Source organism: Myxine glutinosa, chromosome 1 (genome assembly GCF_964187855.1).
Source record: "Myxine glutinosa chromosome 1, kmMyxGlut1.1, whole genome shotgun sequence".
NCBI lineage: Eukaryota > Metazoa > Chordata > Myxini > Myxiniformes > Myxinidae > Myxine > Myxine glutinosa.
Genome location: NC_136261.1, coordinates 23281546 through 23302705, shown reverse-complemented (window position 1 = coordinate 23302705; position 21160 = coordinate 23281546). Strand labels below are relative to the sequence as shown.

The 21160-nt window shown below is 34.9% G+C and overlaps 1 protein-coding gene across 8 annotated transcripts in view; it reads left to right on the top strand.

Annotated features, from left to right (window-relative positions):
• LOC137412770 (carnitine O-palmitoyltransferase 2, mitochondrial-like) overlaps positions 1-21160 on the top strand; it is a 78327-nt gene that overhangs the window by 25471 nt on the left and 31696 nt on the right. For 7 of the 8 annotated variants that reach the window (XM_078769695.1, XM_078769707.1, XM_078769715.1 and 4 more), the window contains one exon: positions 1005-1208. In XM_078769695.1, coding sequence (XP_078625821.1) covers positions 1005-1208 — 204 coding nt within the window. Of the gene's footprint in view, positions 1-1004; positions 1209-20670; positions 20803-21160 lie in introns of those variants that run through there. The other variant, XM_078769721.1, reaches the window with a different exon arrangement.

Genomic DNA, 21160 nt, shown 5'->3' with positions numbered 1-21160 from the left:
TTTTTGTGTAAAGCGGTAATGTTTGCTGATTTCCAAGATGCTGGCAGATGACCTTGAGCAAAAGAGAGGGTGAAAAGAACAGAGAGAGGGTGAGATAGAGCGGCAGAGCAGGATTTTAGGACCCGTGGACTGATGCCGTCTGGTCCAGTTGCAGAATCAGAGTCGAGGTTTGACAAAAACTTCTCCACCTTGTCAGGAGAGAAGGACACAGAGTCCAGGAGCAGTTGGGTTCGACTGGGAAAGATGGGAACAGAGAGAGATGGGTTTAGGACACAAGATTTTGAGGCAAACACAGAGATGAGGCATTCGGCTTTGTCACTTGCGGCGTCAACTGTGTAGCCATTTGAGGTAAGGGAGGGGATGGAGGGGGAACAAACACCACAAACGGATTTGATCAGATGCCACCAGGATTTGGAGGAAGGAGACAGGTTTGAGAGTTCAATCTTGAGTGTGGAGAGATTGTGCTTCCTGGCACTCCTGAGGGTAGACACACACTTGTTCCAAGCTTGGTGGAAGGAACTGAGATTGCCTTCAGTTGGATTTGCCTTCCAAGAGGCAAAGGCAAGTTGTTTCAGGGCAATTGCCTCACCACAAGATTCAGTGTACCATGGACGGGAGGAAGGGTAAGACAACTGAAGACGAGATGGGATAAATCTGTGCATGAGAGAGAGAGAGCAGTTTGCTTTGGAAGAATTCCCAGGAAGAATTGATGTCAGAGGCAGTAGAGATGGGGGACCAGTCCAGATGATTGATGGCTGCTTGAAGACTGTGCCAGTCAGCCTGAGTGAAATGCCAGACTCGTCGGCGCTAAGGAGGCTCTCTGAGAATGGCCAGAGAGATGTCCACTTTAACAAGCACATGATCAGAAGAACTGATTGGAGCAGAAGAAGGGCAGCAGATATTTGTACTCTTTTCCATTTTATTTTATTCTGCATACATCTATGGGTATTTATTTTGGTCACTTTACCCTCTCCTTGCTTTTTGTTGTTGTCTCCAAATAAAAGGACATTCAGAACCGACCAGCTGTGACCCATGAAAATTCTGTGATGTATCTGGAACCTTCAAACGGTGTACAGAGATTGGAGTTTGACCTCGACAGCAGCCTGCAGACTGCTGTTGTAACAGCCAAATGCAATCTCCAAACAATTTCTGCCTCTACTTCCTTCTACCACCTTGAATTCCAAGATTATGGAAGCAATTTTCTCAAGGTGGGTGAAACCTAAAAAAAAATGGTCACATAAATCATTTAAATACCATGATGCACATGTCGGTGTGAGCGTTCATGAAGATTTCTTCATTTTAAAGTTTTTTTTAATTGACATGACGAGTCATGGAAGAACAGAGATGATTTATATAATTTCTAATCTGAATAAACATGACTAAAAGCTAACACTCTGATTACCTCTCCCACTGATGGAGGTTATGTTTTCACCCCGGTCTGTTTGTCTGTCTGCGAGTACAATATCTCGAAAATGTATGATAACCGAGTTTTTTAAGTGATGCTTCACCATTGAGAGATGCAGCCAAAAACGACAAACTGTGTAGCACGACATCTCAGAGTTATGAATGTATTCGAACAAAACTAGCTGGGCAGGTTGGGTGTGTGACAATGACTAATTGATTTGATTTTGGTTGACGTCCTGATGCAGATCAGGCCATTTCGTGGGATACAAAACAAACTGTTCAGCGTGGCGGAGGTACACGCTCCACCGGGTGCCGTCCAGTTTGTTTCTGTTTTTACAGTTGAGGCTTGTGGACCAGTGAGAACACGAAATAAATCAGGGCTAAGAGAACAAAAATAAGAGAATAAAGCCAGCAGATGTGGGTGGGGGGCACAAACAGCAGACTTGGGGGACAAAATGGAGAAAGACTTGGAGAAATAAGGTACCGGGGAAGAATGAGAGCAAGCAGAGGACACACGGGGTGAACAAGATGGATACAAATTGAGATCGTGGTGAACAGATTTCTTGAAGACCTGAAGGAAACAATGACACTGAAGAGACTGTGGAAGTTGGTTCCATCGGTGGGGGAAAAAGAGAAAAATGAGTGTCGGTGGGAAGTGATTTTGGATTTTGGGAAAAGGATTATTCACAGACTAAGTGCACCCTTCAGAAAACTTGGGGAGGGGGTTGGAGGTGGGAGGAGTAGGACAGAGCACATACTGGGCAGAAGGTGCAAGATCTGAATGGAAATAGAAGGAAGGGAGACCACCAACTTTTCTGTGATGGGAAAGTTTTCAATGATTTTGATTTTGAAGGAATCTCATATAATTTGTGGAATGGTGGGAGATTCCATTGATTTGGAAGGCCTTAGTTTCCTCGGCGTCGAGTTGAGCAAGGTTTTGGGCAGTGCCTCCAGCCCAAAAGAGAGAGCAGTCATCCATCAAGCTGCAGACAAAGGCCTTGGAGGTTGTGGATAGGAGTTCAGGTGTGCCAAGGAACGGTTTTGTATGAAGGAGGTTTCAATGAATCATTGATCTTAAGAGACTGCAGATAAACGTTATAAACGGTGTACATGTTTGTAGCAGGTGTATCGATTAAAGGTGGGAATCCGACATTGTCTTGGGTCACTGTTACATCGCTTCAAACAGAAATATTAACTCCGGTCCATCCACTAACTTCATGATGTTCAGCTGTGTGCAAACGGGCTACCATCCACAAAGTTTATTTTGCCATGCACCTTGCAGTACCTCAGTGGAAATGACTTCCACACATTTCCATGCAGCAAGCCCAAAACATTCACCTGTGTTTTATACAAGAAAGTTGGCAGCAGATATCAGTTCAAAACTTCTTTGCCTTTCTTTTAATTTCTGCAATACCATTTACTCTGAGAGGGACCTCGCCAGACTGACTTTCCTCCAGTCTATCGATGTTATCCCAAGCCACAATGGTGTTCACATACGGCTGGATGGTTTCTGGTAGTGGTTTTTATTATTTGATGTTGCAGCCATTTTTTGTTGGCACAAAGCAGCACGTTTATTTCTTCGATTTGCAAATAAACAATTCCATGGCCACAGCGATTTTAACATTTGAATGGGCTCTACATTGTTTGTTGGAAATTTGACAGTATATGGCAGCAGGACGTACTTTGGAGGCTTTCATTTGCTGTGACTTAAGCCGGACACAATGTCTTGTCCAAACTAATTCAGTAGTCATTGCATTCTCAGAGAATCTGCTTCATGTTGACAATCCATGCTGCTGATCAAGAGAGGAAGTAAAAATATTCTGAATTGTTCAGGAATACTAATACCACTTTCATAGCTCAGACGGCTTTGGAGGCCAAGGCATGTTAGTCTCATGACTTTGTATAGATTTGCGAATACGCAAAGCAGCCTTTTCAACAACTTGGATGGGGTGAATTGGATGAGGTATTGGATAAGTCATGCATGTCTCAAAATGTGCTTTGGAAGCTGGGATCTTGAGAAATTTTCTGGAAGAACAACAACTTGCCTCTTACCATCTTGTGCAACCTCAGTGTAATAAACCTCCAAATTCAGCCTCTGATTTTCTTCAAATATGCTTTTTCGTGGAATCCTTCACTTCCTGTACACCTCATGACTGCATGAATGACAGTGGCATACTAGATCAATCAGTCATATTTACTAATTTCAGATTATCCAACAAATCAGTTCTGATGTCATCAAAACACATCTAATAGGTTTTGGAACTCTAGCCTGGTGTACTCTGATTCAGTGCTGTTCTTCTCTTTGTCCCGGTTGCATAAATCTCCCTCAACCTGAAGGAAAGATTTCCCTTAAGGTACGCTGTAATTCCTTAGCGAAGGATTTCCTCAAGTGTTGTTGCATAAACAAACCTTAAGGATGAGGATTCCCTTAAAGCTAAGGAAATCCTCAGGCGCTGTTGCTATGCCAGAAAACCAATCAGTGATAAGAAGAGACGTCCGAAAGCAAGAACACGTCATGAACATGTAATTTTAAATGACGCTTGTTATATATGTTGCATGGGGAATATGTGCTTGTGGATGAAGGAGGAATAAAATTCATTTTTCTGAGTAAAATCCAAGGAAAAACAACACATTTACAATGGTCAAAGAGAAAGCAATTACAAGCACAAATACAACTTACAAGGGTGCAAATCACAATAATAAAAAAACCACAAGTCAAAAATCACAACCTGAAAAGCTTCATCCCTCTTAACCTTAATGCTTACTCCATCTCCAATTTCATATTTAGACATGAACAATGGACCCAGCAGAATCACTCTCCGGGGAAAGGTAGAGAGAAAGAAAAGAAGAGGAGGGGGGGAATGAGTTTCGGGCTTAGGGTCGGCCCATGCCTTACTTAGGCACCGTCGACGGACAGGTATCGGTCCTGACACAGGTAGGAGTGTGGGGTGGGGGTGGAGGATGGTCAGTCGGTGTGGTGCAGTACATGGTCACTCACACATGGTCGATCAAGGTCACTCCCTCAGCCATCATGGCAACGGTCTTTTCCTCAGCACAACACAGTTTATCCACAGATGGCAGGAAGGCGATTCTCCAGGTTCACAGCAGATTTCTGGCTCAATTCCTAGGTGGCGAGAGGCACCTGCGTTCAGCCTTTATATTCACTTAAGCAGGGTGGAGCCTGGCCGCGCACAAAGCATACCCATTGGTACACCTGCAGAAGCTCCACCCCTCGCTGCAGTCAATCATCTGTGCTTGGGGACCCTCACCACCGAGCGTCCAGTTTCTCGCGTTTCCCGCGAAGGTGAGCGCCAGTTATCTGAGATAGACCTTATCGTGTTCTCACTCCATCAGATCACACACAGCACGCCATTTCTGTGAATAGATTGAGCTTTTTGGGGAGCTCACGCAAAACACATCAAGCTCAATGAAATCAAAGAGCGAAGAGGAAGAAGATCATAAATGCGACAAAAAGGCACACCCGAGCATGCGCTGGACGGCGCCAGACAAGTCACGTCCTCTGTACTAAACCAACAACAACCAACACTGGCGTGGCCACTTTCTTTCCTTGAAAAAAAATGTAACTTTACCAACTAATATTTCTCATTACCTCATACAAGTCAGCATGCACATGTGATATAGACAAATAGACAAAAGACAAAAGACATCACAAGTAGTGTATATATGTTGCTTCTGGGACACTCTCATTTTCCCATTGACTTACATGTTAATTTTTCTCTTAACCTCATTGCCCATTAACACCTCTATTTCTCCCACCCTAATCTTTATGAACCTTTTGTCTATAGTACCTATCCTTAATGTTGTTTATTAGACCACTCAAACACTACAAATATTTGTTTTCCCTTATAGACCTATAATCCTTCTTCTACATATCATCTGGCAGATTATCTTTGACCCACTCAAACATCGACCCATTCACTTACATGTTAATTTTCCTCTCACCTCTTTACGAACCTTTTAGCCTTTTGACACCCATCCTTAATGTTGTTCATTAGACCACTCAAACAATGATTCCCCCTTGGTCTTATGGTACTCTTACTATCAATGATCCCGAGTAGACCACTCAAACATCGATCCTACAAATATTTGTTTATGCGTGGGAAATAATTTAATTCTCTTGCCACTCCCTTCACCATCTAATATATTATTAAAGAAGAGGTTTGAGTTTGGTTCTTTTTCAAGATATTTTAACTGAGCTGAGATAAAATGGTAAACCTCCCTCAATGTTCTTGTTTGAGCCACTCCAGTGCCACATACCATTTTTAAATTAAAGTATATATTTTCCTGACAACCATCAAAGTTTTCCGTCCACTCAAAAATATTTCCATCTTTTTTACCCAATTCACCGGTATTTAAATTAATTCTCTTATTTGTTTTGTAAATTTTTTTACCAGTTGTCTTTTCAATTATACCTATTTGATATTTTTCACATTCGTTACGTTTACCATTTATATACCAAGGTTGATTACACCTCCACTCTTTAGTCTGGTTGGTACTTGGTTCTATCATTTATATAATAGTAAAAAGGCGGCGGTAGCCTGTTAAAATCCCTAACCCCCCTTTTTAACTTATCACTTATATACTTATATAACCATAAGGGAGACTATCAATTCCATTTTCTAAAATAAACCTCTTATCATCAAAAGCCCCCAATGCTTTCTTATTCACCTCTTCTGAATATAATTTATGTTTATAACTTCTTATTCCATTAATCTTTCTAAACGCTTCTTTCTTTGTTGTTAAACAGTTATAATAATCCTTAAAGTTTATTGTTTCTTGAATAACATTTTTCTTTACACCTTTTAACTTCTTATCAGTCTTTTCAACGTTATTCACAATGTATTTATAAGCATAAGCCTTTGACCTCAATCCCACAAATTCACTCATGACATTTCCTCCTAATTCATCCTTAAACTTTCCAATCACCTTTTTATTTTTAGAAGAGAACAACTCACTCTCTGGACTGTAATTACTAGTGTCATAGATATTAATGTCCTTTTTCATGTCTGAATAAACATCATCAGTATTAATTTGCAAAATAAAACTATCTGTATCCATATAAAGTAGATTAACATCAGTTTGATATTTATTCCTCAAGTTATTATAAAAGTAATCAAACATTAATGACTTTGATAAATCAAGAATTGATGTTCCAATATAAATAGGTTTGTCCATTTCAATACTCTCTTTAATCAAATGGCTCGCACAAAAGTTCTCAGTAAAGACCTCAGCTCTAGTAAAACTCGGTCTATTAATTAATTTTGATGCTTGTTTCCAAGATGTTGATAGTCTGATATTTTGTCTTTTTCTCACATTTTCCATGATCTTACCAAAGACCGCATTATTCATCAATTTATAAAAGTCTTTCTCAAAATCTGTTTTTGACTCTGTTCTTCTTTGTGTATTAAAATCAATGTACCCCTTTAACCAATGACTTTGATTGAACTTTTGAACCCTATGGATCTTCTCTACTCTTAGACCTTTTGATAAATATTGTCGCAAATTTCTTTGGTGTAGAACATAATTTTTCTTGTTATATAATGTAGTAAGTAATTTTTCTGTTGATTCACCTATATTAAATGATTGTTGATAATCACTTAACCACTCCTTCTTTGGACTTTCCTTTTCACAAGCAAATGGGAGATCTTTGTGTAGGTTATGAAGTTCCTCTGGATATTTCAAATCGACCTCAAAATAATAACCAACCTTTGAATCATCCAATTCTTTTTGTGTAGAGATACATACATCTTGTAAAACCTTTTTGTAATCTTTTTCCTTTACCCATCTAAGTTTTCCATAAGGAAGAGCCTGAGACATTGCCCAGCCATACAGGTTGTTCGCATCATAATACATCAAGTAGGAGCTCTCTACCGATGGATCATAATTTGGAATGTACTTGTTATTTGCTTTAGCATATCTCTTTGAACAGACTTGTGAAATTCCTCCTCTCTTTGCCTTTTCAATCATCAAAAGCATATCAACATCGGTTATCAAATCCAAAGCTTGTTTTGTCATTTTCAACATCGTGCTCCAAGCCAATCCAGAAGCAGTGTAATAGTGAGCACGGTCCAATCCATATCCAGAATGACAGATTGTTCTGAAAGCCTCAAACACATCAGCCAACAAAAGCACATCAGTTTTGAGGTACAAATCGTGATACTCACCAAGATTCTTAATGTTATATTTTTTCCAAACATTTTGTGCGTGTACATAATCTTTATCAGATATATGACTATTATTTAATTTGTTATAGAAATTTTCTTTTAAAGGAAGTTGTGTTTCATTGAATCTCTCAAATGAGTTCATATAGTCATAGGGGTAAATTCCCTTTTGTGTTTGTAAATCTTCATCTGAAAAATACTCTGAAAGACATGGAAACTCTTTTAGATTTTGAACCAATTTAGCCAATGGACTTGCCATGAATTTAAATGTATCAAAAAATCTGATATGAGTAATAGGAGATGTGTGCATTGTTTTTGTGAATGAAATGTATTTCTGATCTGTGTTTGGAATTGCCGAGATACTTCCAGAAGTCTTTGAGAGTTCCTTGATAAATAGATGTGTATCATAATGAGCATTGTTATGAAGAAAAACAGGAATGAAAGAGGGGAGTTGATAATTAATATTACAACTTTGATGAGCCGGACCTCTATATTTACCAGTGAGATGACAATGGTCTCTAACCTTTCGACCTTTACCAATTTTCTCCTCACAAATATGACAGACATTGTTTTTTATAAATTCCCTTTTTTCTTTACTTGTTAAGGACTGGTTTATTGGTTTCTCTCATTATCTTGGTTAATCGAACACAGTCTTTTTCTAGTCGTTTCACAAACTCCTCTGGGGTATTTGAGCCTCTATACATCTCTACCTTGTTATATTCCTTCCCCAACGGATGATTTGATATAATAACAAAAACCACAAGGAGTATGTTTTTGATATTTATTTGTGTATGATTCCTTTGGATCTGGAGAAGCAGTATCAATTTTTTCTAAAATACTTTCAAAACCAGCATATATAACAAATGGATGTTTTATTGATTTATTTTCATCTTTGAATGTGATATTTGAGCCTTTTTTAGGCATGTTGATTACCGTTGATTTATGTTCACCACAATAATTTGAATGTTTATCTAATCTTTCTTGTGTATGGAAGAAGTTAAGACAATGCATACAAATATATATTTTATTTGTTCTTTTACATACTTGTGGTTTTATTAATTTTGTAATATCTTTGATGTATGTGTAATGTGAATTTTCGTCTGAAATTAAAATATAGAGATTAATATGAGTTTGTTTACAATTGTCAGAAAGCTTTAAAACATGAATGTTGCTTGTTTCTGTTAAACCATAAACATTAACTGATAAATTATTCATCTTTTCAAATTTAGGAATATCATTTAAAGCCATAGGAAACTTTAGATCTTTCGTATTTAATGTATTCTCATATTTTTTATAATGAGATACTCTTTCATCATGAAAATGTGGAGGATGTAAATGTGCCAGAATAGACCAGAGAAAACATTTATTGTCTTTATTTTTGATATTGATAACTGCTTTTCTATTTTTGATAACACTGGGTAAATCAATGTAAGAAGAAGCTTTTAGAGGATCTGATTTAAGAATATGAATGTCTATGTAAATAATTTTTCCTATATTGAATCCACTTCCTACGATTGAATTATCCACATCTTGCTCTTGTTTAATAAGTTCATCATAGACTCCTGATGTTTTAAAATCTTGATATGAAGATATAAAGTGTGGCTCAGTTCTCATGTATGGTGTATCTATAACTCCTTCATCCTTTGTCATTTCTAATTTTACTCCCATATAAAATTTAAGTGGTTTCATTTATTTTAGTGTTTTTTCAATCAACGTTTGAACAGCAGGTTTAACTATTTCTACAGCATTAACTATAGACTCTGGTTCAGGAGGTTTGAAGTTAAAGACTCTTATTTTAATATGTCCTTTGAATGCGCCATCAGAGTTTTTAGTTGTGATAAAATTTGATAAATGTTGATTTGTTTTAAGATGTATTTCGAAGCCTTTCTTGAGGATATTTTTATTACAGGCAGAACATTGTTTTGTTTCCTTCTGAATAGGAGATAGTAGGTGAAGTAGATTAAATGTGTGTTTGTTAGTTTTCAGGTGTCTTTTGTATTGTTTATATTCTTGTTCACAAACGTCGCAATACGTTGCTTTGATCATATTTATATAGCAAAATTATACTTAAAGTAAAACACCTTTTTAGAGGCTTTTTTAAAGATGAAACTGTGCTTAAAGTAAAACACTTTTAGAAGAAAGTGCCTTTTTACAGGCTTTTTATATATGAAACTATACTTAAACTAAAACACTTTTTCACTCAGAATCATCTGAGTCATAACTATCACATGAATACTCAGAATCATACTCAGAGTCATCAATAAAGCTACTCTCATAACTATCATTTGAGCACAAACTATTAGCATCATAACTATCATCTGAGTTCAATGAAATACTATCATCACCATCGTCCGAGTTCAATGAAATACTATCATCACTATCGTCCGAGTTCAATAAAATAGTAAAATCTTCACTGCTGTAATGACTCATATTTAATTAGCATGAAAAATATTCCCATCAATATCTATATACTTTCTTTCATTAACAGATTCAATCTCTACATTTTTAATATCAAAAGTTATCTTTAAATAATCTCTAACTATCATAGAACGAAATGACATTTCACCAGAAATATTAACATCATTCATTTTACTTAGATCTACACTCTTTGGATTATTAAAGAAAATACAAATGTCTCCTCTAGAATTATTAATGGTCTTATCATTCTTTTTCAAAGTATCGCGATCGATCACTTTTTCAAGCTTTGAATAAATTGCCAGGAGTAGAGGAGAAACTTTTGTTAGATTTACTTTAATGGATGTCTTTCCAGGTATAGTTAGAGCTCTTCCTTTAAATGAAATAGAGGGGCTCATGTTATTTTCCATAACTGGTTTTACCCAAAAATTTCCATATTTATCTTTGTTCAATTTAACATCTTTGACATATTTTTCTATATCTTCCACCGAAGTAGAGATTGATTGAAATTTGTCTTTTGTGCTTTGAAACATTGTATTTATTAATGAATAAACTTGCGTTTAGTTTAAGTAAAAATTTACTCTATAAATATGACAGAAGGATATTTAAAATTTCCAGACTCTCCATATGATAAATTAGAGAATTGTCCGGCTTGTGATAGAGTGGGGCTTAATAATGAGGGTTCATATAAACAATGTATTTTCTGTGATTTAATTTTAATTAATGATAATAAAAAATATAAAAATATATATAACTCTTTTAAATTAGAACCAAAAATGAATTACTTTACAAGATTAATAAGAGAGATGAATGTTAAGTATTATGATGATAATACACCATTTCTTACAAGTGAAGAGACTATTTGTATTGAGGAAATGTATAAGGGTTTAATGATATTTATTATTCAAAATAATTTAATGGAAATGTTAATACAAGATACTATATAAATAAAATAATGAATTATTTTGAAATTAAACCTGAACTCAGGATAAAATATAGAGTTTCTAAAATAGCTCAAAAAAAGTGAGATGACTTGTTTTCCAAATATATAAATGAATGATTTTTTACCCGTTTGGGAAAATAAGATAAAATTTAATAACCATAAAAATATTCCAAATACATTGAGATGTTTAATAGTTGGTTCAAGCGGATGTGGAAAAACCTGTTTGCTTTTAAAGATGCTCCTTCATCCTAATTTTTTAGATTATGATAATTTAATAATTTTTACAAAGCCAAGTTTTTTTTTGTTTGTTTGTTTTTTTGTTTTTTTTGTATACTGAATCGAGGCTCGTGAAAGAGCTAAAGTTGATAACTTTTTAACTAAATATAACTCGAACTGCCACTAGTTCTAGCTAGTGACAGTTCTAGATAACTAAAAGTTTTCAACCCGAGTATCAACTACTCTCACAAGGTTTTAATGCGGGTCTTAAAAAGGAAGACATTATCGGTTTATTTAAACTTCAAAACAAACTAAATGATTTTAACATTGAGGATATAATACAACTATTTTGTGATACACAGAAACCGAAACCAAAACCCATAACTTGTATTCTCAGTGATAATACGGATGATATACCTTCACCTCAAGATTTAGATAAATAAAAAAAGAACCTCGTTATCTTTGATGATTGTGTTAATGAGAGAAACCAAACAGTAATGGATAGCTACTATACAAGAGGGAGTCATTCTTCTTGTAATAGTATTTATCTTAGTCAATCATATTTTCAACTCCCTCGACGCTCAACAAGAAACAATGCCAATACTTTTATTTTATTGAAGTTAAATTCAATAGATGTAAATAATTTTTGGAGAGATAATTGCTCTACATTATGTAGTAAAAAAGGAATTTGAAAATTATATGAAACACACGATTGGAAAATATAAATATATTGTTGTGAAACAAGATGAGATACTAACTGATATTTTACACACATAAATGATAACTATTATTATTAATCTTGTGGGTAAATCTGCTTCAGGAAAGAACTTTCATAAATCTAAACTCTTGAATAGTAAAAATGAAAAGATTGTAAGTTTTTTTTAAAAACACCCTATGATTCGTTTTGTGAGTACTACAACCAGAGCAAAGCGACCAGGAGAAGTAGAAGGGAAAGATTATTACTACATTTCAATGGAGGAACATATGCGATTGAGGAACGAAGGTCAAATATTTGAGGAGGTCTCTCTTGGTTCTACAAAATATTCACATTGTAAGAGTGAGTTAAATAAAGTAAAATCTCATGGTGTTGGGATTTTATAAACTAATCCTGAAGGAATGAGACAAATTATTAAACAATTGTGTGGTGATGGAGTTAAGATTTTATCATTCGGTTTTGATATCGATGAGGAGACTCAACGCAAACGTATGAAAAGCAGAGATACAAGTATTAGTGAAGAAGAAATAACAACTCGTATTAATACCAATAAAGAATTTGATGAAATATTTAAAGAAAAGGATTTATTTCAACACATTTACTATAATGATGAAGAAAAGGAAAATTTTCCCATTGACCTTTACAATTCATTAAATGATATTTTTCAATACTAAATGAATGCCGAAGAAAGAGCAAGAAAGTTTAAGGAACATCAACAATTAGTTTCAAAAGTTGTTAAACAACAGGAAGGGATAAAGAAGAAACGGAGACAAAAACTGACTGGCGAAGAAGTCTTTGAAAGAAAACAAGAGAAATTCTTTAAACCACTTTTGAAAACTCAACACTCACCTACAGTCCCCACGGTAGAATTTACTCCAAAAAAAACTTCAAATGATCAAAGATTTTAGTCAAATGACAGAGCAAGAACTTGGTGAATTAGAATATGATGACGAGGGATTATTTTGGAAACTTGAGGAGGTAAATCAACCCCCTAATTATGTTGTGGAAGCTCTTCAAAACAATGAGTATTCGGCGGGTTCAAAAACCAGAGCAGGTCTCATTCCAACAGAAGAACCAGCACAGTTCCATCTTGTGAAAGAAAAGTTATTGATATTTAATGATAAATTGGTGTTGTTAAGTTCTGCTCAACCAAATGTTGAATTATCTCCAAGATTAATGTTTCTTCTAACAAACTCCGGATTCAGCGGTTCAAAATATTTTGAGGAACCACTTGATATGGAAAGAGAGGAAGATAGGGTATATATTGATTTACTAAACGCACTGGATTATAGAGTTTCTGTTGCTGGTAAAAGTAAGAAGAATGAGAAGGAGAAACATATTATTGATGCTTGAAGTAAGCTTGGTTCGGGTGTTAGCTTTCTTCCAAATGACCCATCACAATTAGTTAATAGGTTATTATTGTTGTTAGGTAGTAAGAAGGCTGGAAACAACAATTGTTTTAATGAAGCATCCGCCATCTTAGATCAGTTGATGAATATGAAAATAATTAATAAATGTCAATACAAAGATATTTTATTAGATATTAAATAAGATGAGAAGCACAATTCTTAGTTTTAATTTCACAACGAGTGATTACACAGCTTCATTCCCTTAACCACTACAACTTGACCCCACAAAAGAATATGAGGCTTCTTTGTTGTCAATGGAGACTTACAATACACTTTTTAATATCACAGAGAAAAACAACAAGTTTAGTTATAATCCAGGAAGTGGATATAAAACTATAACCGTTTCAGCCGGAGCTTACGAGATTTTTCAAATATCTTCAGAAGTCTCTCGCCTTATGAAATAAAAAGGTGATGAACCAAAAAATATTGTAATAGATATTCAAAAACACACTTCAAAATCAACTATTAAACTTAAAAATAATTATAAAGTTGATTTCATGATTAAAAATTCGTTCAGAGAGCTATTGGGTTTCTCTTCAAAAAAGATTGAAACTAACGGGACGTTTTACAGTGATAATGTCATTCAAATATCCTCCGGTATAAATTCGGTATTCATTCATTGTGATTTGATTGATGGTGCTTATAACGATGGAATAAGAACAAATACAATATTTTCATTCAGCGCATACTCAACACCGATTGGTTATAAATTCAATATGGAACCAAAAAATCTTGTCTATTTACCTGTGTCAGGAAAAACCATATACAGAGTAAATTTTAGGATAACCTATCAAGATAATCGTATGATCTCCTTTAATGAAGAAATTATATCCATCAGAATTCACCTTCGTGAAGTTTTTTTTGTTAAATAAATAATGGTTATTGTGAGAAAACACGAGTTGGGAAAATATAAAATAATTACAGGGGATGGGATGTTCCTTTCACCATACTATAAGGGTGAAGGTATGTTTCTTGGTAGAGGATACTATAAACCAAAGAGACAACGGGGTGTGGGACATCAATTTAGAAATAAAGGAGATGGGATAATTGATACTCTTATGGGTATTGGGTCAACCATTCTTAAACATAAAGACCTAATTGGTTCAACTGCTTCTGCCATGGGAATTTTGTAGCGGGTGCTATAAAGAGTATAAAAGATTCTCAAAAGGAGTCTCATAAATTACAAGCAATCAAAGAAATTAAAAAAGGTAAAACTCAACTATCTTCACAAGAACGACAAAAAATCATTAAAATACTTGGGTCAGGGTTTCAACAATTTTAATGCTATATAAATACAAGTATGGAAGCGATTGATAGTATCTATGATTTGGATGATACGATTATCATTTCAAACTCTACTAAAAAGGAAGACTATTTTAAGGTAAATGCTATAACAGGAACAGACTGGAATTCAAATGGAACAAAAAGTTTTGAAATAAATAATCAACAAACTTACTTGAATATAGCTGATAGTTTCTTGCTGTGTAAATTTAAATTCACTAAGGCTGCGAATAATACTAATGCTACACTCGTAAATGATTTCTTCTGGAAAATGTTTGATAGTGTCCGCCTGTATATTGGAACACAAGAGGTTGAAGCAGTTGATGATGTCTCTGCTACATCTGAAATGATGAAATTTACACTATATTCGTTTAGTGATAGAATGGGTAAGGGAGCTGTTGAAGGTTTTATTCCTGATATGTCAATGGGAACAAATGCTGACCCTGGTTATATTCAAAGGAAGGCAATGTATAATGATGAAAAAAAAGCAGAAAATAGTTTTACCGTAGCAGTACCTCTTAAAGGTATATTTGGATTTTGTGATTATGATAAAGTTTTGTATGGGCTTAAAATTAGATTTCAACTACAAAGAAATGATAATGTAAATAGATTGCTTTTTGGGGCTCAAAATGCTTTTGGTGATAATAATAAATTTGTTATTAATGATTTGTGTTGGTATATTAGTGAATATACTCCTAATCTTAAAATGGAAGAGATGTTAAATAGAAGACTTAACTCAAAGAAACCACTAAATGTATCATACCTTAAAATAAGATGTCAACACGTTAAACTGGAACACACTACCTACACTTGGAATTTAGGTGTTCTTCAAGGAAAGCCACGATATCTATGGCTCATTTTTAAGAAACCAGATGGAGATGAAGGTACTGATAAGAATAATGCGCTGAGTGATAATGCTAAGGTGAAACAACTTCGGGTTTCTCTTGATGGTACATTTTATCCGCGAGATAGATTGGAATTTGATTGGGAAAAAAATGATTATGCGGAAGCCTACAAGTCTTACCAAAAGGTGTGTGAAAGCAACGGTAATAATAATCCAATTTTGGATATGGTTGCTTTTCAAAAACTTTATACAATCTACGCAATTGACCTGAGTTCTCAAAAATAAACTATAAAGTCGAATAGAGTGGATGCTTCTCTATACATTGAAAGAGGAGAGAATGAAGAAGTAGATGCTTATTGTTTGCTTTTGGTGGAAACAGAATTGCAGATTAATACATATAATGGTGTTATGATTAATATCACATAGGTTTTTTCTCATAAATAAATGGTAGGGGTATATGTTAATCAAATCAATCTTAATAAATTAACATCTTGTATTCAAAATCAAAAGCCTTGTATTATTAATGTTAATACAATTCAAAGAAAAGGAGCCTTAAGAATTGATGTTTTACTCACACACACACAAGTAAAAACACTAAATGATACTGGTTCACTTAAAATTAAAATGACAAAACCTATGTTGAAGAAATATTCAATAGACGAGTCAAGAGGAGGATTTCTCCCGTTTCTAATTCCTTTATTTGCTGGTTTAAGTGCGGCGGGAGCATTGACTGGTGGTATTTCAGCAGCGGTAAAAACTGCTAACGAAAGGAAGGCACAACTAAAAGCTCAAAAAGAATTGGAAAGACATAACAAGGAGTTGGAGAAACAAATTAGTGGAAGTGGTGTAATTGTAGATTTTGCTCAAAAACTTGAAAGTCTACCTGATAAAGCTAGATTGTTGGTTAGAGATATGCTTTCCTCTATCGCTCAAGCGGGTGATAAACTAACTAAATGGGGTAATGGATTGTATCTTTCTCATAAATAAATGGATAAATGGTTTGAACAATTTGGAAAGAATACGACGTCAAATATAGAACTAGCTAAGTATTGTAAAACACTAAAAATTGATAATGTGGTTATTTGTATGAGAGATGAATTAATACATATAAATAAAAATACAAAGAATATTATTATGAATTTAGACACACAGAATGGTTCTCATTGGGTTTGTATTCATAATAGTCAGGATAAATATTATTTTGATAGTTATGGTATGCCACCGCCTGTTGAAGTAATACAATTCTTACAGAATGGTGTTTATCAAACATTTCAAGTTCAAGAAATTAATTCTAAATGTTGTGGTCAATTATGTTTATATGTATTATTTGAACTCAACAATAATGAAAATTTTTATGATATCATTTTTAATCTACTATAAATGACTTATGTTGGAAAAGATGGTTCTATCTTTGGAGAATCCTCTCAGGATATTGATTTATCAAATTATTATACAAAGGCACAGGCTGAACGACAAAAATATAGTATAAGTAAAAATATTAATATGAAGAATACTTATAAATTAATCAATTATCCAAACCCTACAGATGCGAATGACTTAATTAGATTCAGTGATTTATCACAATATATATTTTTAAAGAAAACAGCACGTTTTGTTAAACAAGTAAAATTTACAACCACAACACCTGGTTATACTAACCATACACCTTTCCTCATTGAATTTAACTACCTGCTTACAATTGAATTTTATAAAGAAGGACATATAGTTAATATGCAAATTAATAAATGGGGGTATGATATGCCTGATTTAGGGTATAATTGGTATTTTTCAATAAACTTAGAAGACCTACATGATTTGAATCAGTCTCGTAAAGAAGAATATTATCCGCTTGGCGAGGATAAGGATTTATGTGGAAGTACAATTAGTAAACAACAAATACATAATTTTAAGAAAAGAAAAATATATGATAGTATAGCGATGGTTAGCATGACAAAGAAGGAAGGTAATGAGATAAGGATAGAAAGCCGAGGAATACAAACCGATTTGGTAGTGGGAAGATGGGGTGGTATTACCTGTCATAATATTAATCTCACATATATTTCTGATACATAAATGGCAGGAAGAAGACTACAAGAGAATTATAATTTTTGTATTCAAGGATACCTACAAGAAAAGGGTGCTCGGTATTACATACCTTATGATTTGGAGCATATACATGGGAATTTTGTCATAAAAAACTGGCCTTATACTGATATTGTTAAACCCACAAATAGAGACTTGTTTAAAATATTAAATAAAAATGAACTTCTCAAAGTTATGAAATATAAAACTCTTTTAGAAATCATCAACAAATCTTATTGGTATCCTATTATGAGAAAAATAATTATTGATACAAGAATATCTCAAAATCCAGATGAGTATATGTATAATATTCTTTGGGGCTCAAGCTCAAGGGTAGCAAGGGATGAGGAAGGAGTTGAAGAAGAGAAGGAGGAAAGAGAGAAGGAGGAGAAGGAGGAAAGGGAGAAAAAGGAGAAGGAGGAGAAGGATGAAAGGGAGAAAAAGGAGAAGGAGGAAAGGGAGAAAAAGGAGAAGGAGGAAAGAGAGAAAAAGGAGAGGGAGTAAAGGGAGAAAAGAGAGAAGGAAGAGAGGGAGAAAAAGGAGAAGGAGGAGAGGGAGAAAAAGGAGAAGGAGGAAAGAGAGAAAAAGGAGAGGGAGGAAAGGGAGAAAAGAGAGAAGGAAGAGAGGGAGAAAAAGGAGAAGGAGGAGAGGGAGAAAAAGGAGAAGGAGGAGAGGGAGAAAAAGGAGAAGGAGGAGAGGGAGGAAAGGGAGCAAAGAGAGAGGGAGGAACAATATAAAAAGATGGAAATCAGTGAGATTCGTAAAAGATTGAGTGTATTACAGCAAATAAATAAATCTCAATGCACCGAAGAGGAAAATAAAGAATTAACAACTCTTACTAAGATAATGATTTTAAAAATGGTTGAGATGAGTTCAGCGATGAGATTTACATGAAGAAGACAAAGGTCATATAGTTGATGATGTTGGTGTTATTGACTTTAGTTAGTTTTTATTTGTAAATAAATGGAGGAGAGAGTGAAGGCATTCCTAAGGATTCTTTATGTTTTAAAAATTAAGATTGAAATGTATATGTTAAAAACCAAAAAGGTTTTGATACTCTGTCGGAATTTTTCTGATAAATAAATATGAGTTATTGTCTCAAATGTAAAAAGAAAACCAAATCTAAAAATATCTCTTATGTTAAAGCTAAAAATAATAGAGTTTATCAAAAAGGAATATGTGAAGTGTGTGGCTCTAAAACGTGCCAATTCATCTCTCCTAAAAGTGGAGGAGACATACAAAAGTTTCTGTCAGGAAGTAAATTTACAACAACTGGAATTCTTGGGGAACTACATCTACTTGGATATTCGTTCTGTGGTCCTGAAACAAACCTGGATAAAAGATTAGATGAGGCTGACAATCCTAAACCTTGGTCCAAGCCGATAAATAGGGTTGATGAAGTGTGTATGAAGCATGATATTGCTTATGGGAATACCACTACATTGGATGAAAAACATGAAGCAGACAGAAAAATGTTGTATAATTTGTCCTTGATACGAAATCCTACATTGAGAGAGAAAGTTGATAGGTTTATTGTGAAAAAAATGATAAGTGCTAAATTGAAACTTGGTCTTGGTTATTTCCCAAAAAACTATTAAACTCCAATGATGTTATCAAGACTGAGGAGCTTTTGGCTAATGAATTACATAAACTTATAATCACAAAGTTTAAAAGAAGGAAAGTTTATTCTAAATACACCGACCACATATGGTCCGCTGATTTAATCGAACTAAATAATGATAAGGGATACAGGTATGCTTTAACCGTTATTGATTTGAGGAGTAGATTTGCCTGGGTTGTTCCTTTGAAAAACAAGAGAGGTAATACTTTAATGTTAGCCTTTAAGCTAATATTTGATAGGAATAAAAGGAAACCAAAGAAGTTATGGACTGATGAGGGAACAGAGTTCTATAACAAAATATTTATGAAATTTCTTAAGGGGGAGGGTATTAAATTATACAGCACCTTTAATGAAGGAAAGGCAGTTGTTATTGAGCGTTTTAATCGTACTTTGAAAGAGAGACTATATAAAAAATTCACACAACTCGATTCTCAAAAATGGGTGTATTTAATTCAGGATATTTTAGATAATTACAATAATACAGTTCATTCATCAACAAAATCAAAACCATCGGAAACATTTACAAAATTAGAATATGAAAAGGAGATTAATTTGAGAAAGCCCAAGTTTAAAGTTGGTGATATTGTAAGAATATACAAATGGAAAAGTCATTTTGAGAAAGATTATACACAAAAATGGACTAGTGAATTATTTAAAATCATTGATGTAATGGATACAGTCTCTTGGACCTACAAATTATATGATTTAAATGGAGAAGAAATCTTGGGTTCATTTTACTCGCAAGAATTACAAAAAACACAAGTAAGCAGATAATATCCTTGAAAATAATAAATAAATAAATAAAATGTAATGGGGATACGTTTTTAAATCTGTGAACCCCAAACACAGAATCCCACAACTTTTTAGTTGTGGCTTAACTTTTGTGTGTGTATAATGGGGATACGTTTTTAAATCTGTGAACCCCAAACACAGAATCCCACAACTTTTCAGTTGGGGCTTAACTTTTGTGTGTACAATGGGGATACGTTCTTGAGATCTGTGAACCCCAAACACAGAATCCCTCAACTTTTCAGTTGGGGCTTAACTTTTGTGTGTGTGTGTGTATGTGTGAGTGAGTCATAATAATATACAAACCCTAACCCAACCCCATCCCGAACCCAACCCCATCCCTAACCCAACCCCATCCCTAACCCAACCCCATCCCTAACCCAACCCCATCCCTAACCCAACCCCATCCCTAACCCAACCCCATCCCGAACCCAACCCCATCCCCATCCCCAACCCAATCCTATCCCCAACCCAACCCCAACCCCATCCTTAACCCAACCCCATCCCCAACCCCATCCCTAACCCAACCCATCCCTAACCCTCACATTCAAAATCCCAACCCTAACCCAACCCCATCCCTAACCCAACCCCAACCCTAACCCTCACATTCAAAATCCCACCCTAACCAAACCCCATCCCTAACCCAACCCCATCCCTAACCCTCACATTCAAAATCCCACCCTAACCCTAACATAATCTTTTTTTTTCTTCTTTTTTAAATACGTATTTCTTCTTCTTTTTTCTCTTCCCTCCAATTCTGTCTTTCAAGGCTTTCAAGTTTGAAGAAGTAGAAATGGGAAGAAAGAATTTTCCAGCATTTTCTTCCTCGAACTTTCTTGATATTGCTTAAATCAAGCGTCATTAAACAAAGAACATTGTTCATTGCTTTAGAATGCAAAGAGTCTCCAAGATGGACCCCACAGGTAGAGTCTCCAAAATAAAACCAACTTTCCAAGTTCCCAAGGTATAACCACATTCCTGTTGAGCCTCCAAGATAGGTATCACATTCCGAGTCATCAAAACAAAACCCCCATTCCGAGTCTCCAAAAATATAACCATCTTTCCAAGTCTCGAAGGTAGAACCACAATTTTCAGAAATATTGGGGGTTTCCGTGATAAGTCTCACATAGTATAACTGCGGACCATCAGGGAAAACTTCCCTTTCCCAATTTTTTAGGGTTTCTATGATGTGTCTCACATAGTATAACTGCGGACCATCAGGGAGAACTCCCCTTTCCCAATTTTTTAGGGTTTCTGTG